Source organism: Mauremys reevesii, linkage group 4 (assembly GCF_016161935.1).
Source record: "Mauremys reevesii isolate NIE-2019 linkage group 4, ASM1616193v1, whole genome shotgun sequence".
NCBI classification, from domain to species: domain Eukaryota; kingdom Metazoa; phylum Chordata; order Testudines; family Geoemydidae; genus Mauremys; species Mauremys reevesii.
Window position 1 is genome coordinate 129,218,798 of NC_052626.1, and position 19,201 is coordinate 129,237,998.

Genomic DNA, 19,201 nt, shown 5'->3' on the forward strand with positions numbered 1-19,201 from the left:
TGGTGCATTTCAGGCGTGTCCTCGCTCCCCTCCAGGCTCTCTCAGGCCACCAGCCTGCCCTGGTCCTTGCTCTCCCCTTCTTTGGCTGCCGTTGCCTCGTTCAGGCTGTTTTGTCTCTGTCACTCTCAGCACTGCCAGTTCAAATCCTTAATGACGCAGAACAAAGTGGAAAGATCTCAGCCTGTACCAACCCAAACGGCCCAGCTGGCAAGCACAGTCCAGGGCACAGAATCCACCTGCATGTTTGTTGTTCTGTGGTTAATGCCCTGAGCCTGTTCTTCCTCTGGGTTCTGTAAATTACTGCTTTTGTTTCTTGGGATTAAGCCTTGGAAGTCACTGTGTGCAGCCCATCCATGCTGGGGCTGGCATCGCTGCCAGCGATGGGCATCTCAGTGCAGAGCGGGTGTGACCCACCTGAAGTGGTGAGGTGAGGACAAACAGTGCTTGTTGCCTTTGTTTTGGAGAATTGCTGAAGTTCAGTGCTCAGAAGAGACAGACCGACCTCGAGTGTCAGAAATGAAGCTTTTGCAGAAGTTTCCCAGCACAGCTCTGCCCAGGCCCCTCAAACCCACCCTGCATCACCCACTGCAGTTCCAGTCGTGGGCCCCCCTCCCCACAGCTCTATTAATCCCCTGTGATCGTGACCTCCTGCCCCCCCCGATATTCCAGTCCTGAACCCCATCTTCCCAACCTTTCCCAATTGCACTCAGTGATGACTCTAGTGCCTCCTGCTGTTCCAGGCCCGGGTTCCCATGTAGTTCTGCCAGTGCATCCTCCATCAGGTGCTACCCCACCTCCTTGCTATTCTCTCTGAAGCAGAAGCTGCTCGTGGTGTGCTGAACATCATGCTAATGTGCCCCCAGCGGCTATGCTCAGCCAGATTAGACCTAGTGCAGTGCATTGAAATGAGCATGTCCCCTGTCATAAAAATCAGCACCACATACCCCGTTGGCTCGATTAACCCCTTCCTTCCTGCTCCCCTAGCAAACCGACCCATCAGGGTTCACCTTTGCACACCCATGTCCTCATAGTGGGTGCAATCTTCCCCCAGTCACCATGCCCACGTCTTACTGTGGCAGAAAGTCCAGCATTCAGTAGAAGAGGAAGCCCCAGGGCTGAGAACCACACAAGGAAATTCAACAGCGTCATCCTGAGACAGGATGTGCAGTGCCTTAAATGGCCACCAGCTGGAGGATGCCGACCCTGCCTGCCACTTGACTGGCTGGAGAAAGGCCTCAGCTGTCCAGGGCCGTCACCTGAGCATCTTGGAGAGGCGCTACACCCCCTTTGCAAACGGATGGTTGGATCAGCCTCAAGGATAGCATGAGCCAATGGCACCTCAACCCGCAAGCCCCTTCCCAGTTAGCAATCTGGGAAAGGCAGGGTGGTCCCAACCCCACCACACCCGGAGAAGCCCTGTGGTATCGATACAATTAGCCCACGTTCATGGTAATGTCAATCAATTTTCAGCCTGCTGCACCCAACCTGCCTACGGGGAAAATGTCAGCGTGGGGCTGTAATCCCCTTTGCTCTCCCTCCTCGGCACATTAGCTACCATTGGGAGGGTCATTTCTGGGACAGGTAACCCATACTCAAGCCCTCCCCGCCCCTCACTCTCCGCCAGCCACAATAGATCAAGCCATTCTCTGCCAGTTGTTCCCAGGCATACACAGCCAGCCAGGTGAAACCAGCAGTGACAAAGTGCCAAAAGAAGGGATGTTGTCTTTTCACACAGTGCCCAGCGTGTATCTAGGCTGCAGCGCAGCCTGACTCATTGGCTGCTTCGGTTCCCACACTAGCTGCCACGAAGAAATGCAAATTCTTTCTTTTGTGCATGCAAATGATCCTTGGGCATAACGGCCTCAAGGAGCAGAGCTCCCTGGCCAGCATCGTGGGAGGCGGGTGGTGAGCCCTCTTCCTGAGAATGCCTCACAGGCTTGAGAGCAAGCAGTACCCACGGCTGCAAGGACCTGAAGTCCAGAAGAGCTGCCAGGACAAGGAAGTGCCACAAGAGAATGGGATGGATCTTGATTTGGGTTCTCGGGAGCGATGCCTGTCTGGGTTCTACAGTATCCCTGACCACCACTGTCTAGATAAAAGGTTTCGGCAGTTTTGTCCCATGGCAAAACTGGGGTGATTTGTATTTTGCCAGTTTCAGGTTCGCAAAGGCAAACCCAGAGCGGGTTGGGTCAGTTCAGATCCCAGTCCCATCTCACCCCAAAAGATGGAGCCTGAGAGGCTGGAATGAGGGAGGGAGAGTTAGATAATGAGCCCTGGCTTGGGTTCATCTCTCATTGTCCCCTTTGGGGAGATCTGGATGGTCGTTAAGTTCAGAAGTTAGAAAGAATACAACATCCAGCGTGCCTATCCAAACCAGGGCTCCATTAAATCTGGTCTTCTGCTTCTGGCAGTGAGCAGTCCCTGGTACATCAGGGAAGGTGAAGATATCCATAACACACCTGGGTAATTGTTTAATGCTACACATAGGAGTTAGAAACCCTGCCTGATCCATGGCAATCAGCTCATGCTCTGAAGCATGAGAATTGACTAGCCTTATCTTGAAGTCCTGGAGCCTGAAACTCCCTTTTACTGGGTGACTGCCACTGCATAATACTGAAATCATGTTGGGGCGGGGGGGAAGGATACCCCATTCCTTCAGAACTAATGGATACAAAGAGTTAAAGGGTTGTTACTAGCCATAAGTTGATCCAGTCCCTTTTACACTCAGCCACAGCATTTGACTCTGACTTATGAGGCAGAGAGTTCCAAAGGTCAGTCTCATGCTGCGGGAGGAAGCATTTAAGATTTTACTTGCCCTTGGACAGAGTAAAGGTGTTCAGTTAGGATAAGCAACCACCTATAACCTCACTTCAGTGAGCAACATTAGTCTGTCAGAAGAGACAGAGCGGGGGACCCCTTTGTGGTCACTGAAGATGCCATGGCATTTTAAGGCATGGTTTGAAGCGTTCATGCCCCTGTCCTCAATTCCAGCTGGATAGGTTCTCCCTCCTCCAATTACTCTTCGTGGTTTAGCCTGGTTATAAATCCACCTCTACTTCTCCCTGATCTTAAAAAAAAGTGCTGTGCTGTTGTAACCCACCCACCTTCTGGGTGTGGTGTTCTGTCCCATCTAGTGGCGGGAGGGGGGGAAGGGGGTGTGTACGTACGTACGCCTGCACACGCACACGCGCACGCACACACACACACACACCTCTGCAGCCTTAGCCAACAGCCAGTTGGCTTTTAGCTCATGCGGTAGAGGCACATGCACTAAGTTCCAGAGGATCCCCGGTTCAATCCCGCCCACCGACGACCGCGGTCTGTCGGCGTTACATAATCATGCTCTGTGATGATCAATAGCTGTCATGTCCACTACCAAAGGGGCTGCACTTCAGTGATGGGTGAAATGATCCCTGCCTATAAAGTTAATAATAAAACTGGGCTCCTATAGCTCACCTTTCATCCGTAGATCTCACGGTGCTTCATAAAGGGGGGGCAATATCATTATCCTCATTTTGCAGATGGGGACACTGAGGCACAGAGCGTGGACGTGTTACACAGTGGGCCATTGGCAGGGCCCGGAACAAGACCCAGGTCTCCTGAGGGTGAAGCAGCAGCAGAATAGGGTTAATATCAGGGTTTTAACCCTGAATCCGGGGAGAGGCAACAGGAAAATATAGCACAAAGGACTGAAGTCTCTCTAGCAGGCCTGAAACAAATACCCTCTGCCTCAGAGAACAGCTCTGCAGCATCCTTCCCCCCCACACAGACACCCCCTACCACCACAGAGCTCATCCCTGCATGCTAATTTGTACCATCATCCCTGCCTAAGAGATTAACTATCACTGAGTCCTCTCAGATGCTGCTCAAGGGGGACTGAGCCCAGGGCAGCCTGGCTCCTTTAACCGGGGGAGGAGGGGGGGAGGACACACCCTGTCAGAAATAAAGTGCAGCCAGTTCTCATGCTGCAACAACCTGCAGCAAGATTCCCCTCTGCACACCTACCGGCGCTGACAACAGGTGCTGAGGAAGTTGGGCAAGAGCCTTCTAGCCTCTATAATCCAAGGCCAGAAGACAAACAAGGAAAGACCAAGGCAGAGGTGATGCAGGCTGAGCGCTGACTCAGATGTGAGTCATGGAGCTGCTAAGGAAACGTGTCATTCCAGACTAACGAAGAACTGGGCTCAGAGACACCCTCCCCTCCCTCCCTCCCCCCCCCCCCCCAGATAACTCACTGCTGAGCCCAAGACACAGGTAACTTTGTCTTCTGAGCGCAGAGCCAGACTCAGCAGCACCTGTTACCCTGCAGGTATAACGTTCTCCCTAGGTGCAGCAGGTGCTGGGAGAGGAATTAACGCATGCTGAAGCCAGAGGGCCCTCTGACACCCCAGAGAATGCCCCAGACATACACTGCACCAGCCAGTACAGAAGCCCATAGAGGGCAGTGGGTGGGCTGGCCCTACATGTCCAGTGTCTGCAATGTCCCATGGGGCCACTGCAGCCAGGGGGCAAATTAGGGCTGTCCCCAGCATCAGGGTCCCAATCAAACCCCAGAGGCCCTCGGGTGACCAGACAGCAAGTGTGAAAAATTGGGACGGGGGTGGGGGGTAATACCTGCATATATAAGAAAAAGCCCCAAAAATCGGGATATCTGGTCACCCTAGCTGGGGCCATGTATTGCTCCGCCTCCAACCCATCTCTGCACAGCGTACCAGAATAACTAGGGTCCTGAGGGCCCACTTTAGAGAGCTGGGTGCCCGAGCCCCCTGCAGGTCACCCTGACTGCCATGCTCTGAAGTTGCATTCTCCCTCCTGCAGCTCAAGAGCTGGCTCTGGGTTTGACCCATTGATTTTTAAATGGAAGAATAACCATTTCCCCCACGACCCAAGCTGCTGTAGAGCAAACTAGTGGGAACGCAAGCTGCCGGCTCCAGCCGAACAGGTGCAAATGACACCTGCCCTCCCTGAGCCAGGCCAGCCTCCCTGCAGACACTTAAAGCAAAGGGTTTATAAAAGGAAATACAGGCAGGCTTGGACAGCCAGAACTGGGGCTTAGAGCTACAGTTTCTAAGCACCTGCACCAGGAAGGAGTTTTAATTTTGAGCCAGCAACTTAACGATTAAATACTTTGCATTATTGATTATTGAAACCTCACCAAGCCCTGGGGAGGATGGGCTCATTCAGTCTATTTTGCGGATGAAAAAACGAAGGCATAGAGAGGTTAACTACCCGGACAACGTGAATCAGTGACACAGTTGGGAACAGAACTCAGGAGCCGAGGTGCCCACTCCCCTGCTCAAAGCATATCCCTTCCCTGGGCTGGAAGCAGAACCCAGAAGTCCTGCCTCTCAGAGGACCCTGCCTTCCCTTTGGAAAGATGGCCTCATCTTCCAGGCTGGGACTCCTTGTATTCGTCAGTCAGTGCGCGAAAGCCAAGGCGCAGTGAGGTTTCTGCTTTCAGTGGCAGAATGAGGGCAGAAAAATGTTTGCTCTGTCAACACATAACTAATCCCCAACCAAGAGACTATTAAAATAGCATGAGGGATGGGAATATGTTGCCCTTTAAAGCAAGACTAACAGATTATTATATAGTAGCTCTTCAGGGCGAGGACCACATCTTCCCGTGTGTTTGTGCAGCGCACAATGGGGCCCCAATTCTGGCTGCTGCTATTGGACTATAAATATTAAATCAATACGCCACAGACATGCTTGGGTGGGTAGAGTGCCACGGTGACTGAACCAGTGACCACTGGATCTAAAAGCATAAATCTCTCCTGCCTGAGCTGCAAGAGCTCGTGCAGTTTACACCGACTGTAGCGGCCTCAAACGAGGTGCCACTAGAAGGAGACAGTCACACTGTGTCAGCGTGGGTTACAAATACATACATTTAATAAATAGGGTTTTTTAGTCCTCTGAATACCAGAAGCTCAAGACATTTGCATGGAGGGAAAGGGGCAAATGAAGGAGTCTCTGAGGAGGCCAGGAGCTGGTATTCGAAGTGGGAATTCTGGTAGCTCTGGAGGTACATTTACAGGCGCAAGTTCAAATGATACAACCAATTCTAAAACAATATGGGAGGCCCATAGACAAAAGCGGTACCAGCTTAATTGAAGCTATTTCTTTGTAGACACGCCCCAAGTCTGCTCAGGCCTCTGGAGGTCCAGTGATGCCACTGATTTTATCCCAAGTTTCATGATATTTGATGCATGTCTTGAAGCCCAAGCTCCACAAGCCATATGATTAGGTAAGAACTTTCATTTTAAGAAGAATTTCTAGTCCTCATGGTAGCAGAGAAAACATTGCAAATGTGACCCAATCGCACCCTCAAGGCACAAAGCAGAAAGCAAGAACCCCTAATTTTTTTTTTAATCTCATGATTTTGGAGGGCCCATCTGATTATTTTTAACCCTGACTCTACAACGTCCATACTCAGAAGTATTAGCATAGTCACTTCCATACTGATATGTCTCAAAGCCACACCTCAGCTAGTAACCCAAGGCCTAATTTTCAACTCTGAGCACCTACAGCTCCTTTTTATTTCATTTGTAGGATGGCTGCTCAGTTTTTCTGAAAAAAACAGGTCCATAACACCTAGATACAGAGGATCAGAACTGGGATTCTAATGGAAACTCCTACAGAGCCCTAGGGGATGGACTTATTCCATTCTGGAATGGACATCCCTGCGCCCCAGCACAAAGGGATAGTGCCAGGGTGTTGCAGGATTCACCGGGAGCTCTCCTAACTGGAGAGTCAACAAAAAAAAATTCATCTCGGTCAGGGAGTGTCAGCGCAGCGATGGAGAGCAAAAACGCAGAGCGTATGCTGCTTAGTTATTGGAACAGCAAACCCATCATGCAAAGAACAGTATAGGAACCCTAAAAATCAGGGCAATTCTGGGCAATTTCTGACCCCGCTATGAAAATCACCACCAAGCCAGTTTCAACGGGAACAGTCATTTTCAAAGTACCTTTGTAACCCACACACCTCCTGAGTGTGATGTTCTGTCCCATCTAGTGGCACCGAGACCACTTAGAGAAAGAGATTAATGAGTCTCTTAGCTGACGGGCATATGGCTTTTAGCTCATGTAGTAGAGGCTCATGCATTTAGCTCCCCAGATCCCAGGTTCAATCCCGCCCGTCGACAACTGGCCTCTGTCTGCATTACACCGTCTCTGCAGATTGGCATCTATTCAGAGGAGATGGAAGACTGCAGCTCCTGACCACATAATACTGAACTGTAAATAGATTAATCAACTGAAAAAGAACCCCCTAGGCCCGGTTCTGGGTACCCTTGACAAAAAAAAGTCAAACACACAATTACTGGAAACCAAACCAGTAGCCATTAAAGGCCATGACCATTTGAGCAGAAGTACACGAGCACTAGTGTTCCTGGGGTTCTGATCAATTCCAACTCACCTGCCTACTTAAAATTCTCCATGGTGGTTCCAGGGCAGACTTCATTTCTTATCCTACTAAACTGTCGTGGGAGGTGTTCTGTTAAACGGCTTCTACCTCAGTGATAACAGTATCCCTGTGCTACGTGAAATCATAGAATCATAGAACTTAAGATCAGAAGGGACCATTATGATCATCTACTCTGACCTCCCGCAAGATGCAGGCCACAAAAGCTGACCCACCCACTCCTGAAATAATTCTCTCCCTTGACTCAGCTGTTGAAGTCCCCAAATCCTGATTTAAAGACTTCAAGTAGCAGATAATCCTCCAGCAAGCGACCCCTGCCCCATGCTGCGGAGGAAGGCGAAAAACCTCCAGGGCCACTGCCAATCTACCCTGGAGGAAAATATGGCGATCAGCTGAACCCCGAGCATGCGGGCAAGACTCTCCAGCCAGACACTCAGGAAAAAGACTTTCAATATCCCAACATTGACCCTCGGTACTAATTACCAGTGGTGGCACGTTACTGACCTATTGACTAAATCACGTTATCCTATCAAACCATTCCCTCCATAAACTTATCAAGCTTAATCTTAAAGCCAGAGAGGTCCTTTGCCCCCACTGTTTCCCTCGGTAGGCTGTTCCAGAATTTCACTCCCCTGATGGTTAGAAACCTTCGTCTAATTTCAAGCCTAAACTTCCCGACTGCCAATTTATATCCATTTGTTCTCGTGTCCACATTAGTACTGAGCTGAAATAATTCCTCTCCCTCCCTGGTATTTATCCCTCCGATATATTTAAAGAGAGCAATCATATCTCCTCTAAACCTTCTTTTGGTTAAGGAAAACAAACCGAGCTCCTCAAGTCTCCTTTCATACGACAGGCTTGGTGCATATATAGACACTCTTTACACCTGTGCAGATCCTTTGCTCAGGGGAACCCAACTTTTTTTTGTTTTAAACAAACATTTAAGCCTCAAATGCCCCTCCCCCTTCACCCCATCCTGGGAGTTTTTATTATCACCTCAGTTTTACCCAAGGGGAAGAAGAGAAGATACAGGGAGGTTAGGGTTTAGTATAGGAAATTGCCTGTTGGACTTTTAATACCTAGCATCCTTAACAGAAAGTTTGATGCCTTTGTTTCCAGTGCATGAAAACTCAATTATGGTAGATGAGTCAATCGTGTCTCAAGGGCTGTATCTCTTTCTTACAGAAACAAATTCCCAGGTGTGTACAACACGGTGCATTGGGGTATAGAGGAAGCTTACATTTTCCATTGCATCAGACATTGGTCAGTTTCTCTGTCTCCTACTGGTGACCCAGTACTGGTGAGTAACTTGCATGAAACGTTTTAAACCTGCCAAGACACTGGCTCTTGGGCTTATGTTCAGATTGGCATTTTCAGATGAGGCATCAACATTTCCTGGTGAGAGTCCGGAAACTGGTCAATCAGACCTTTTGTGTAGCTGCTTTTAGCCAATCTGGCAACTATTCCAGGCCAACAATCCGACACAGTCTTGGCAGATAGATAACTTCCCCCTGGCCCACATCCTTGAGATTGGCCCATCTCCCACTGTGATCCTTCCACCACTGGGACATCCAGAAGAAACTGGTACCAGCCCAAAAATACATTCACTTTCCTGATTTTAAGGACGTACCTTCCTAGGTGCTGAGATACCATAGTAACGTGTGTGATATAAAAACCAAGACAGTACTTAAAGTAGGGGTGTGGTGGGAATTTCTTCCTTCAGATGCCAGCACCCAAACAAAACCTACCCTTCCCACCCCCCAACCACCAAAACCAAACACCTAGAATTGCAGGCACCCATTTATTTGCTCTTGAAATAATTGCTTCCTTATAGTTATTTATTTAGATCCCTTTAAAAGTTCTGAGAAACCTGCTTCTCAGGCACCTCAACCGGTTTCCTTCCAACCCTTCTTTGTCAGTCATCCCTAAGCAGAAGCCAGATCAGATATCCCAAGGCAGACAGCTCATTGATTGTCCAAGTGCTAAGATTTGGGAGGCAGAGTGGCTAGGAATTTGTCAGTTTCTCGCTCTCTTCCTCCACCTCCCCAGCACCTATAATTCTTCCCACCCTGCCAGTGGGTAATTCTGTGCCAGATGCCCACAAATCTAATTGCTTGAAACAAAGGCGAGACTCCCCCAACCTTAGCATATTTGCGAAGCCATGATACAAGTGGATTTATCAGCAGGGCTACTGCAGATACCTTTCCCCTTCTCGCCACACCAGAAAGATTAGACTGGATCTCGTTCCTTCCTTTCTCTGAGCACTGTCGATTTTTGCTGCCCCTCTGGCTGGAAAAACAGGATTCTCTAACCTGGGCTCTTGGGAGAAAACACAGTTACTTCCTGGACAATGTTATCAAACAGCCATCGTCAGTTTCTTGCAGCCTGTCAGACAAGTTCAGCTCTGTGCACGGATTCTCTGGGGGTGGAGGGGGAACGGCAATCTTGCCAGGCTTGGCATTTCTGCTGCGGAAAATAAAGCTTACGTCTATTTATTTAGCTTTGGGAGCCAATTTAGTGCTGATGAAAGGTGCTGGACTGCCAATCTGGGCAAGGAAGTTCCCTCCATCCACAGACCAGGAACAGTGCAAGCAACAGCAGAGAAAACTACCCTGCGTTGCCACACCAGTATGACTCAATGCAGACCTGCAAAGACCATCTCTAAGGTTGAGAGGAAAGTACAGCTTCTACGGCCCATTCAGGCCTGGGCCTTTCTGCTGAGGCACCAAGCGAGCACTCAGGGTAGGGTGACCAGACGTCCTGATAAAATCGGGACTGTCCCGATTTTGAGGCGTTTGTCCCACGTCCCGACCAGAGTACGGTCGGGCTGCCATTTGTCCTGATATTTTGTTTCTTGGTCTTCAGCAGCGAGTCCTTCAGTTGCGGACGGTCTTCGGCAGCAGGTGCTTCTGTCTTTGGTGGCAAGGTTTATTACCCACCACCGAAATACCGCCGAAGACCATCCGCGACTGAAGGGCTCTCTGCCGAATTGCCGCCGAACTCCCGGATGGGTGAGTTTAAAAAAAAACAACGATCCCCCTGCGGCAGTCCCGATATTTTCCCCTTAACGTCTGGTCACCCTAACTCAAGGCCAGTGGTGAGGGGGTTAATGATCACCTGTTAGAGACACCTGTTTGCTTTTAACTGATAGCTGCCAGATCCTTTCACACAGAGGCCCCAAAAACAGTCAAAAAGATGGTAACTGTTTCTGGACACTGGCCTGGGCTGGATTTCATCCCATGAGCTAGAGCTGAAAGGGTCCTTTATCTAGACACCTACATTTCATTGGAGAAAAATAACGTTGACATTTAAAGCCATTTACTTACCCTACTGACTCCATCAGTGGCCTCAGATGTGACCCGGAAGGATCACCACCAGAAGCACAAGGAGAATTCAATATTCAGCCCCAACCAAGGTGACTGTCCATAGCTTGCAGTACAAGCCTTTGACAGCCAGAAGCTGGGAGTGGATGACAGGGGATGGATCACTCCATGATTGCCTGTTCTGTTCATTCCCTCTGAAGCACCTGGCATTGGCTACTGCCAGGAGACAGAATACTGGGCTAGATGGACCATTGGTCTGACCCAGTCTGGCCATTCTTATGGGAGACTCAGGCTGGAGCTTCATCATGCCAGACACAGGGTTTCTTGCATGCACCAGGGAAGCAGAAAAGGAGCAGAAGGGGATGGGAAGAAAGCATATAGTGTCTTAACTGACTCATGTGGTGAAGTGTTGGAATTAGATTGCCCTGGAGGACCATCATTGCTCCCCGAGACCCTGACATGTGACTGATCCCAGACAGGACCACCTTGGAAAGAGGCCGTTACAATTGAACATGGTAGCATTCACTTTTTGCTGCATGCCTTTAAACTGCTGCTGTGTTCCACCCCAGAGCTGGATGAAGCAATGTACTCTGGGATCTATTAGCCCGACAGACATGAAATTAACCTAAAATATCACGACCATCTACCACCACTGAGCTGAGCCAGCCAAGTTCTACTTCAATCCTCCCCCAGCCTAGCCACCCAGGCTGCAACTTTATAATAAATAGTATTAACTGTTCTCATTTAAACATCTTTTTTACTTCAATATTGCAGCTTGACGTCGCAGCCCAGCCTGCAGCTGTCAGAATTATTGAGGAAACTTGGCCACGGTAAACAGAGGGGAAGGAAAATGGGGCAGATTAGATAACAAGGAAATGTTTTTATTGTGGCCAGACTTACACTTGGAGCCATATCACATATGCACAGCCTCCAGCCTGGCTATGCAGGAAAGGCACAGAGCCACTCACTCCAAGCTTTTCACAATCAGGGCTCCTACTTTCCAGAGGCAGATGGCATCCTGCCTCTCCAGCAGCCTCTTCAAAACGAGAGTAATCAGGATTCTTCCTTCCAGCTCACACACTGGTGTATTGGTGAAGTTCGCCAGAGCAAGTGCTTCCGTGCTAGATGGATTCCAGGTGAACAGAGATCTGCCATTATTCGTTTCTGTGCAATGCCCTCATCCACTCAGAGGCTTTCCAGAGAAGCCACCACCATCGGCTCTGCTAGTGTCAGATTTATGAGGAGCGCAGATGGACACGCTTGCTTTAGCTCATGTGCTTTAAGACAACAACACCCACTAGAACCAGTTTAACAGCCTGTTGGCCCCCAGCTTTGGGGCTTCCATTCCCTGCTAACAGATAATGCACTGATGGAAATGGAATTACTGGTAGCTGCTGCTCACTGGCTGTTGGGAGGAATAGCACTGGCCTTCCCTTTACTGACGGAGCAGCAGGAGATAGTTTTGGCAAGCAGATATAGAGCAGTTTATAGCATGCATGGTTTACGGCAGTGGTTCTCAACCAGGGGCCCCCCGGGGGGTTGCAAGCAGGTCCCAGGGGATCCACCAAGCATGGCTCGTGTTAGATTCACTGGGGCCCCGGGCAGAAAGCCAAAGCCCCACCACATGGGGCTGAAGCCTGGGTCACTGAGCCCTGGCACCAGGACTGAAGCCAAAGCAACTTAGCATCGCTGGGGCCCTTGTGGTGTGGGGCCCCAGGCAACTGCCCTACTTGCTACCCGCTAACACCAGCCCTGGCTTTTATATGCAGAAAACCAGTTGTTATGGCACAGCTGGGCCATGGAGGTTTTATAGCGTGTTGAGGAGGTGGGGGGCTCAGAAAGAAAAAGGTTGAAAACCCCTGGTTTATGGCTCCACCATTTATATTCCCCTGGCAGTCAGGGTAACAGCAGACATGTGGGAGATAGGAAGAGACCAAAGTCAACTGGAAGGAAGACGAGAAGAGGCCCTAGCAATGGAATCAACTTTCACAATTTTATTGGGAGTCCCCGATATCTGGGCCTGGAGTCACCCAATTAGGAGAAGGTCTCAGCTTTCACACAGAGAAACTTGAAAACGTGACCGCCTAAAAGCTCAAAACCCGAGAGCAGAGAAAGAACCCAACACAAGTTTAAATCTATGATTTTTAAACTAATTTTAAGAGGGGCATGGTCCATGATTTTCAACGTTTTCATTTTACTTTGAGTATAGCCAACCTCAGCAGACCAGCCACGCCTGGAAAGCCAGGGAGGGGAATGTTACCTACCTAACAGAGTGGGTGTTAAAAACACATTGCACTCGAGGAAGGCTCCTCTCCTAAAGAACACTGGCGTTCCCATCTCCCCACGCTAGAGCTTTTGGAACCCCACACCCCTACAGCACCTGCCCTCGCTGTAGAAAGAGAGAGTTAAGGGCTCAAGGTTGGCCAGATCCAGAGACAGAAGGGGGTAACCCCAAATCCCTCCCTGCAGCATACCCATAAAGCTTCTACAACGCAGGAGGTTTGAAACACAAGCTGGACCATTTCCCTGCTCTCCCAATGTGATGGTGATAAATCATTGAGTGATGCAGCTGTTTGCAGACTCTTTTAACACTTCATAAAATTTACAACGCCGGGGCCAAAGTAGCAGAATCTCGTTTCCAAGGGAGCACGAGCCCCACCCCGGAATAGTCACCTGAGATCAACCCAGGCCCTGCTCACCATGTTCTCTTGCCCTACCCTAAAATACTTGTAGGCAACAGATTCCACTGCTGTTAGACCAAGTGATACAAAATCTCTCCCCCATTTCCAACCTGGAGATGTAGGGATCAGGACACAGGACCGACGTTCATACACAATCCCGCCCATTTCAGGAGTGGCAGGCTGAGCATCAGAGACTTCAGTGCACATGGATGGCAACAGCAGCTGGAATATACAAGCCAGGATTTAGAATCTGCTGGAAATTCTGCTAATCTGTCCGGGGCCAGCTTGCAACCGGTCACCTATTTAAAAGTATAAAGGTGGGGGGCCTTTGGCCATCCATCCCCACCCTGCCTTGGGCAAGCAGGATTCTGCAGCAATATGGAGCATAGGCTTGTCACCTCTGTGTAACGCTTCTGCCAGTTGTTGTTGGCAGCAAAAGGGGGCTGGTTCAAAGATCTAGGGGGTCCTCTAACAATGAACACCAGGGCTCCAGTCCCACCCAGAAATCTGGAAAAAACTAAATTATTTCCCCTGGGTGCCCTTGATAGGCAATACTTCGCCGGGGCTCCAGGCCACAGAGCTTGTTCCATCTGTAAGAAAATGACGTCGCCATCCCACCTCAAGGGAAAAATAAATCCTCAAATGTAGCAGAGCCAGTTTCGCAATGCAATGTAGGGTCTGGATGTTTTCCCAGACTGACAAATGCATTCAGCTCCCTCTACTGGCTGCTCTGACACACTGCTGATGGTTCAATTCTTAATCCCTGCTACAAGAAAACTGGTTACAATAAATATTCCACTCTCACTTCCCTAGCCAACCACCCCCCCTCCAGGTTCCGCGCCCCAAATCGCTAAAAGGTCTTGATTTCCTAGATTGCAAGCTCTTCAGGGCAAGGATTTTGTCTTCCTTTGTCTGAGGACAGAGCCCTGCATACTGTGGGTGGTATCAGAATACAAATAATGCTTTGTATTAACAAAGCACTATCACAACTGAGCTTTAAGGTTAAGAATTATCCCCATTTTAAGAGATGGGGCAAGCGACCTTCCAAGGGTCATACAGAACAGCAACAGCAGAGCCAGGAAAAGGAGAACAGAGGTCTCCTGCAGCCCAGTCTTACGTTTTAAGCACTACACCATGCCCCCAGTGTAGGCCTAGCAATCAGCAATTGAGCCTACAAAGAGTGTTGAGGGCGACAGGGGGGCATGCGAACACCACTCCTTAGTCTCAGAAGTCCTAGGAAAATGTCTTTAGAGACAGAAATTCAGTTAAATGAGCCTGTGAGAAGGATGTCAGAGGAATAAAAAAGAAACCCACAAGCCCAGTTGTGGATATGCTAAAAGCTGTTTGAAGATACATTTGTGCGAGGGACGATTTCCCCTTACTGATTTCAGATGCCTTTTAAAATTTACATTACAGCTCTAGACAGAAAAAAAACTAACTTAAGAGGCAGCCCTGGACAGGGACATAGGAGAACTCAATGCTATTCCCAGGCAGTTCTTTGCCATTCCCCCCATACAAGCTACCTTGTGTTGTAAGTAAATCCCAACTCCCTCTCTTCACAGCTCAGCCCTTCCTTAACTTTAGCTGTCAGTTCAGACGTGATCATTGACATCTTGAGCCTGAGCACCCCAAAATTTCACCAAGCATCAATGGGAGCTACAAGTGCTCAACACCTGCTTCCTGTTAGCTTGTCTCCCTGCTATGCCTGGCATCACCCTCTCACTGCCAGGGGCCCCAGCTCCATTTAGAAGGTAACTGAACGCACCCTCCCACCTTCTTTCACTTTACCTTAATATGGAAATAAGTCACATCAAATATTGGGCCACGAGCCTCCAGCTTCAGATCAGTCTTGACTCCTACCCCATGCCCCTCTCTTGAGGTTTGGAACAATTACCCCCCCAAAACCAAACGCAAGGGGCAGTGGGGAGACCCGTGCTAAATATTTTCTCTGAGAGCAAGCGACCAGAGCTTAACACTTAAGTCATTTCATGCTGCTGTGCTGCACTTTCCCCATCTATAGAGTGAGGAATAACAAGAGTGTCCTTTTTAAACAGCTTTGAGATTTATGAGGAGTGATAGAAGAATATAAAGTATTGTGGTAACAGGACGACATGTACTGCCATCTGCATTACATTATTTTAATTACAGCTTTTAAACCAGCCTCACTTAACTTTGCCTTTTGCCGACAAGTTACCCAGGGATGAAACAGATCACGCCACTCTTCAGTGTTAAGAACTGATGCCATAATAGATGCACTATGAATAATGATGCTACTTCCTTACCCTTGGGTGCCATCTGGTTCCCCTGTTGTGTCAGGATTCTTTCCATTACTAAGCCCAGCAGTTGTATGAGCACAATATGGAACATTTAACATTAGATTTCCACAAATCACTTCTATTTAACTGAGGTTTTTTTTCCCCCAGCTGATCCCCTTCGTTCAAGAAACATAAATGGATCACACAAGTAGTAAGGCGCTATAGACAACTATATACATACATACACACACTCTCACACGCACAGCATCTAAAATACAAAAGTTAAAAGAAAGTTACGGTTGGAGAATCAAGCATTCAAAAGTTAGATACCAACATTAAGGTGGTCTGTGTAATCTTAATGTTGCCCCCTTGTGCATATCCATTACGATCAAGTGATTAGGAACCATCACATACTCTATTTCCCACATGATCCCTGACTCAGGAAATGACATGAGATTGGCAAAATGGGAACTTAACCAAAGAAACCCCAGTGGGCATGAAACTGAAGGAACAATAGCACTTGCTGGACACATGTACACAACAAGTGTATCCACAGGCAGTCAGTCGCTTCACTCCTGACCTGGCAAAGCCCATAGATCTTCCACTTGTGGACCTCTCTTGAATATGCATCAAGGAGTAGATCCTCAGCTGGAGCAAGTTGTCATAGGCTGTTGATCATTTACACTAGCTCAGAATCTGCCCCCAAAGTGTGACCTAGCTTTGTGATGAGAACAAACAATAGGGACCTAGGATGACAACCCCATCAACTTTAGTTTTCACTTGTGACCCCAGGCAGCCTTTCAGTCCACTAAGCCATTGCCGCTTCTAGCCTCAGGGAGGGATTTTGGTAGAGTTTACCTTGGCTGGGCAGATCCCACGGCTGCTGTGTAACAAAGCACTGCGACAAAACTTGTGTGTTCACTCTGCAATCATTCCATAATGGCAATGACCCTTCCCTGCCAAAGTTTTTTGCAAAGAGTAACATTTTGAGTGATTGAAGCCAAAGACACACAAGAATTTGCCATGCTGGAATAACAATTTGATCCTTCAATTCCCATACTTTACCCCCTAGCAATTACTAATGCTTCCTCAAGCTAACAGTCCCCTTTCCCCCACAGTAATGCAGCAGGCAGTACCATACCTAGAGATGGGGGATTTCCCTCCTGACCACTGCAGCTATCAATTCATTCCCTGAATCACAGAGGTTGGATTAACTCTATTTTAAAAAGTGCATAAAGTGAATGTTAGTTTTGATGATAAAATAATATCTGGGTCCCTTTTTAAAAATTCAATTTATACTTGATTCTATTGCAACTGTTTGCCTTGGCCACTAGCCTTGCCCACACACGCAGCACAGATCCACCATGCATGCGTCATGGCATACTGCTTCATTAAAGTGACCTGTGTTAGAGTAATCGCCAAAGTTACTTGTCCTGCTCCAAAGACAGTGCGTTAATGAAGGTGTGATCTGATTGCCTTGCCCTGATGAACTCCTGACAGGTTGCAGCCCTAAAGACAAACAGATTATTTCAAGCAAATAACTAGTAAAGAAAAGTAAGGGGGGGGGGGGAAATCTCAAACTATCCAAACACAGAGTGAGTTTAAAAACACCTGGGAGCACCACGGAGTCAAGGGGTGCGTTCATTTCCAGGCACAGAACAAACAGCAATGGGCATACGCAGCAGGATGTCTGTTCCCAGCAAAATTTTCAAACAAGGTTAAACGGCATATAAAAGCTCCAGGCACTTATTCAAATGTAAAAATCACACTGACACTTCTCACAGGGATTAATAATGAAACCACACGTAAGCAAGTGAATAGCTCCAACTAAACTGCTCCATATAGGCAGAGCATTAGACTCAACTGGGTGAGATTCTCTGGCCTGCCTGATGCAGGTCAGCTTAGACAGTCATAACTGTCCATATTCCCAGACCAGAAGTGCTGTGTATGGCTCAAAAGCTTGTTTCTTTCATGAACAGAAGTTGGCCCAATGAAAGATATTACCTCACCCACCTTGTCTCTCTAATTGTCCATAGGCCTTAACAATACATGAATTTCACACACACTTCCCTCCTCTCCCAGTGACAAGCCAAAATGCCAACTGATGGGTCAGATCCTCAGGTGCTATAAATCAGTGCATCTCCCTTGGAGTCAATGCATCAGCCGAGGTAACTGGGGTCATTGGGAGAAGATGGAGGAATGCTGGTTGGAAGGGGAAGAACGCAACTAGAACTGGTTGAGTTTGTGACTGCTCTATCTGCTGGTGGAGTATATCCCACCTCTTACGAAAGAGGCTCATCAACTTGGGACTTCTGCACCTCTTCCAGGGCCGACTCCAGGCACCAGTTAAAGAAGCAGGTGCTTGGGGCGGCCAATACAAAGGGGCGGCACTCCGTCCGCTATTGGGGCAGCCCATCTGGGTCTTCAGCGGGAATTTGGCAGCGGGTCCCTCAATCCCTCTCTTTCTCTTTGGGATGTCACCGAAGAGGAAGTGAGGGAGTGAAGGACCCGCTGCTGAAGTGCCGCCAAAAAATGGAGTGGCGTGATTGGGCTGCCGCTGAAGTGCCACCGATGGCCTTTTTTTTTTTTTTTTTTTTTGCTGCTTGGGGCGGCAGAAAACCTGGAGCCAACCCTGACCTCTTCCATGACTACTTTCGGATTGCCAGCTAGTGGCTCATGCTGCTTCCCTTCCCTCCCCACTTCACTTCCCTCTGCAATGACCCAAGAGGCTGGATGTATTTGCTGTAAGAGTACTTACCACTGTCAGCTGTGCTGGGCCATCAAAGCATGATTTGCTTGGGGCTAACCCTTGACGATCACTCAAAGACTTCAGCTTAAGACTGGTGTAACCAAAAGACATCACCTTTGCCAGAAAAAGGCCACCAACCCTTTGTAACATGGAGCCCCCCCTCGTGGGCTTGTTTGTAGCAACATCTAGCCACAAACCACTTCATTACCCTAGCAGATCGATTGTGAGGACCCCAACTATGGGGGTGTGGGGTGTGTGTGTGTCTATTGTAGCTCTGTCACACCATGCCTGGTGACCCTGTGCCAGTACTCGGAGAGGTTAAGAACATGCCTTCAGCAATCCATCCTTCAGCAGGCTTTGCATTCAATATTACCATAGGCTTTTGGAAATACGTATCTCCATGCACTTCAAGACAAGTTGCTCACCATAATTTTGCCACCATCTTAGCCATGTCTTGACATCTGTTGCAGTCTCCATTTACCCAACAATGAAAACCTGATCTATGGTAAGAATTTGGGAAGGATCTCTACTTCCTAAAGCCACAGGCAGAGACTAGTGATGGCCCAAGTCCAACCTTGCCTCTGAAGGCACTGTTTGCTGGAGCTTTTACTCTCTTGGCCCCTAAGACAAGGTACTTTCCCCTGAACATCTGTCTCAGCACTCAAAAAGAGTGGCCCAAATGCTGTAAACTGTCCCATATAGGCACCCTGTATCCATGTGGAGCCCTAATGGGGATTTACCTGCATGAAAAAGATTGCAGTATCAGGGCTC

At 48.7% G+C, this 19,201-nt stretch overlaps 1 protein-coding gene across 3 annotated transcripts in view; it reads right to left on the reverse strand.

Moving 5' to 3' along the window:
* SPDEF (SAM pointed domain containing ETS transcription factor) overlaps positions 1 to 13,631 on the reverse strand; it is a 59,821-nt gene extending 46,190 nt beyond the window's left edge. Inside the window, exon 1 of one of the 3 annotated variants that reach the window (XM_039533267.1) lies at positions 13,537 to 13,631. In XM_039533267.1, the coding sequence (XP_039389201.1) occupies positions 13,537 to 13,591 (55 nt within the window). In that variant the 5' untranslated portion in view covers positions 13,592 to 13,631. Of the gene's footprint in view, positions 1 to 7,416; positions 7,525 to 13,536 lie in introns of those variants that run through there. The other 2 variants (XM_039533269.1, XM_039533270.1) reach the window with 2 other exon arrangements.
* Between the last annotated feature and the right edge of the window lie 5,570 nt (positions 13,632 to 19,201).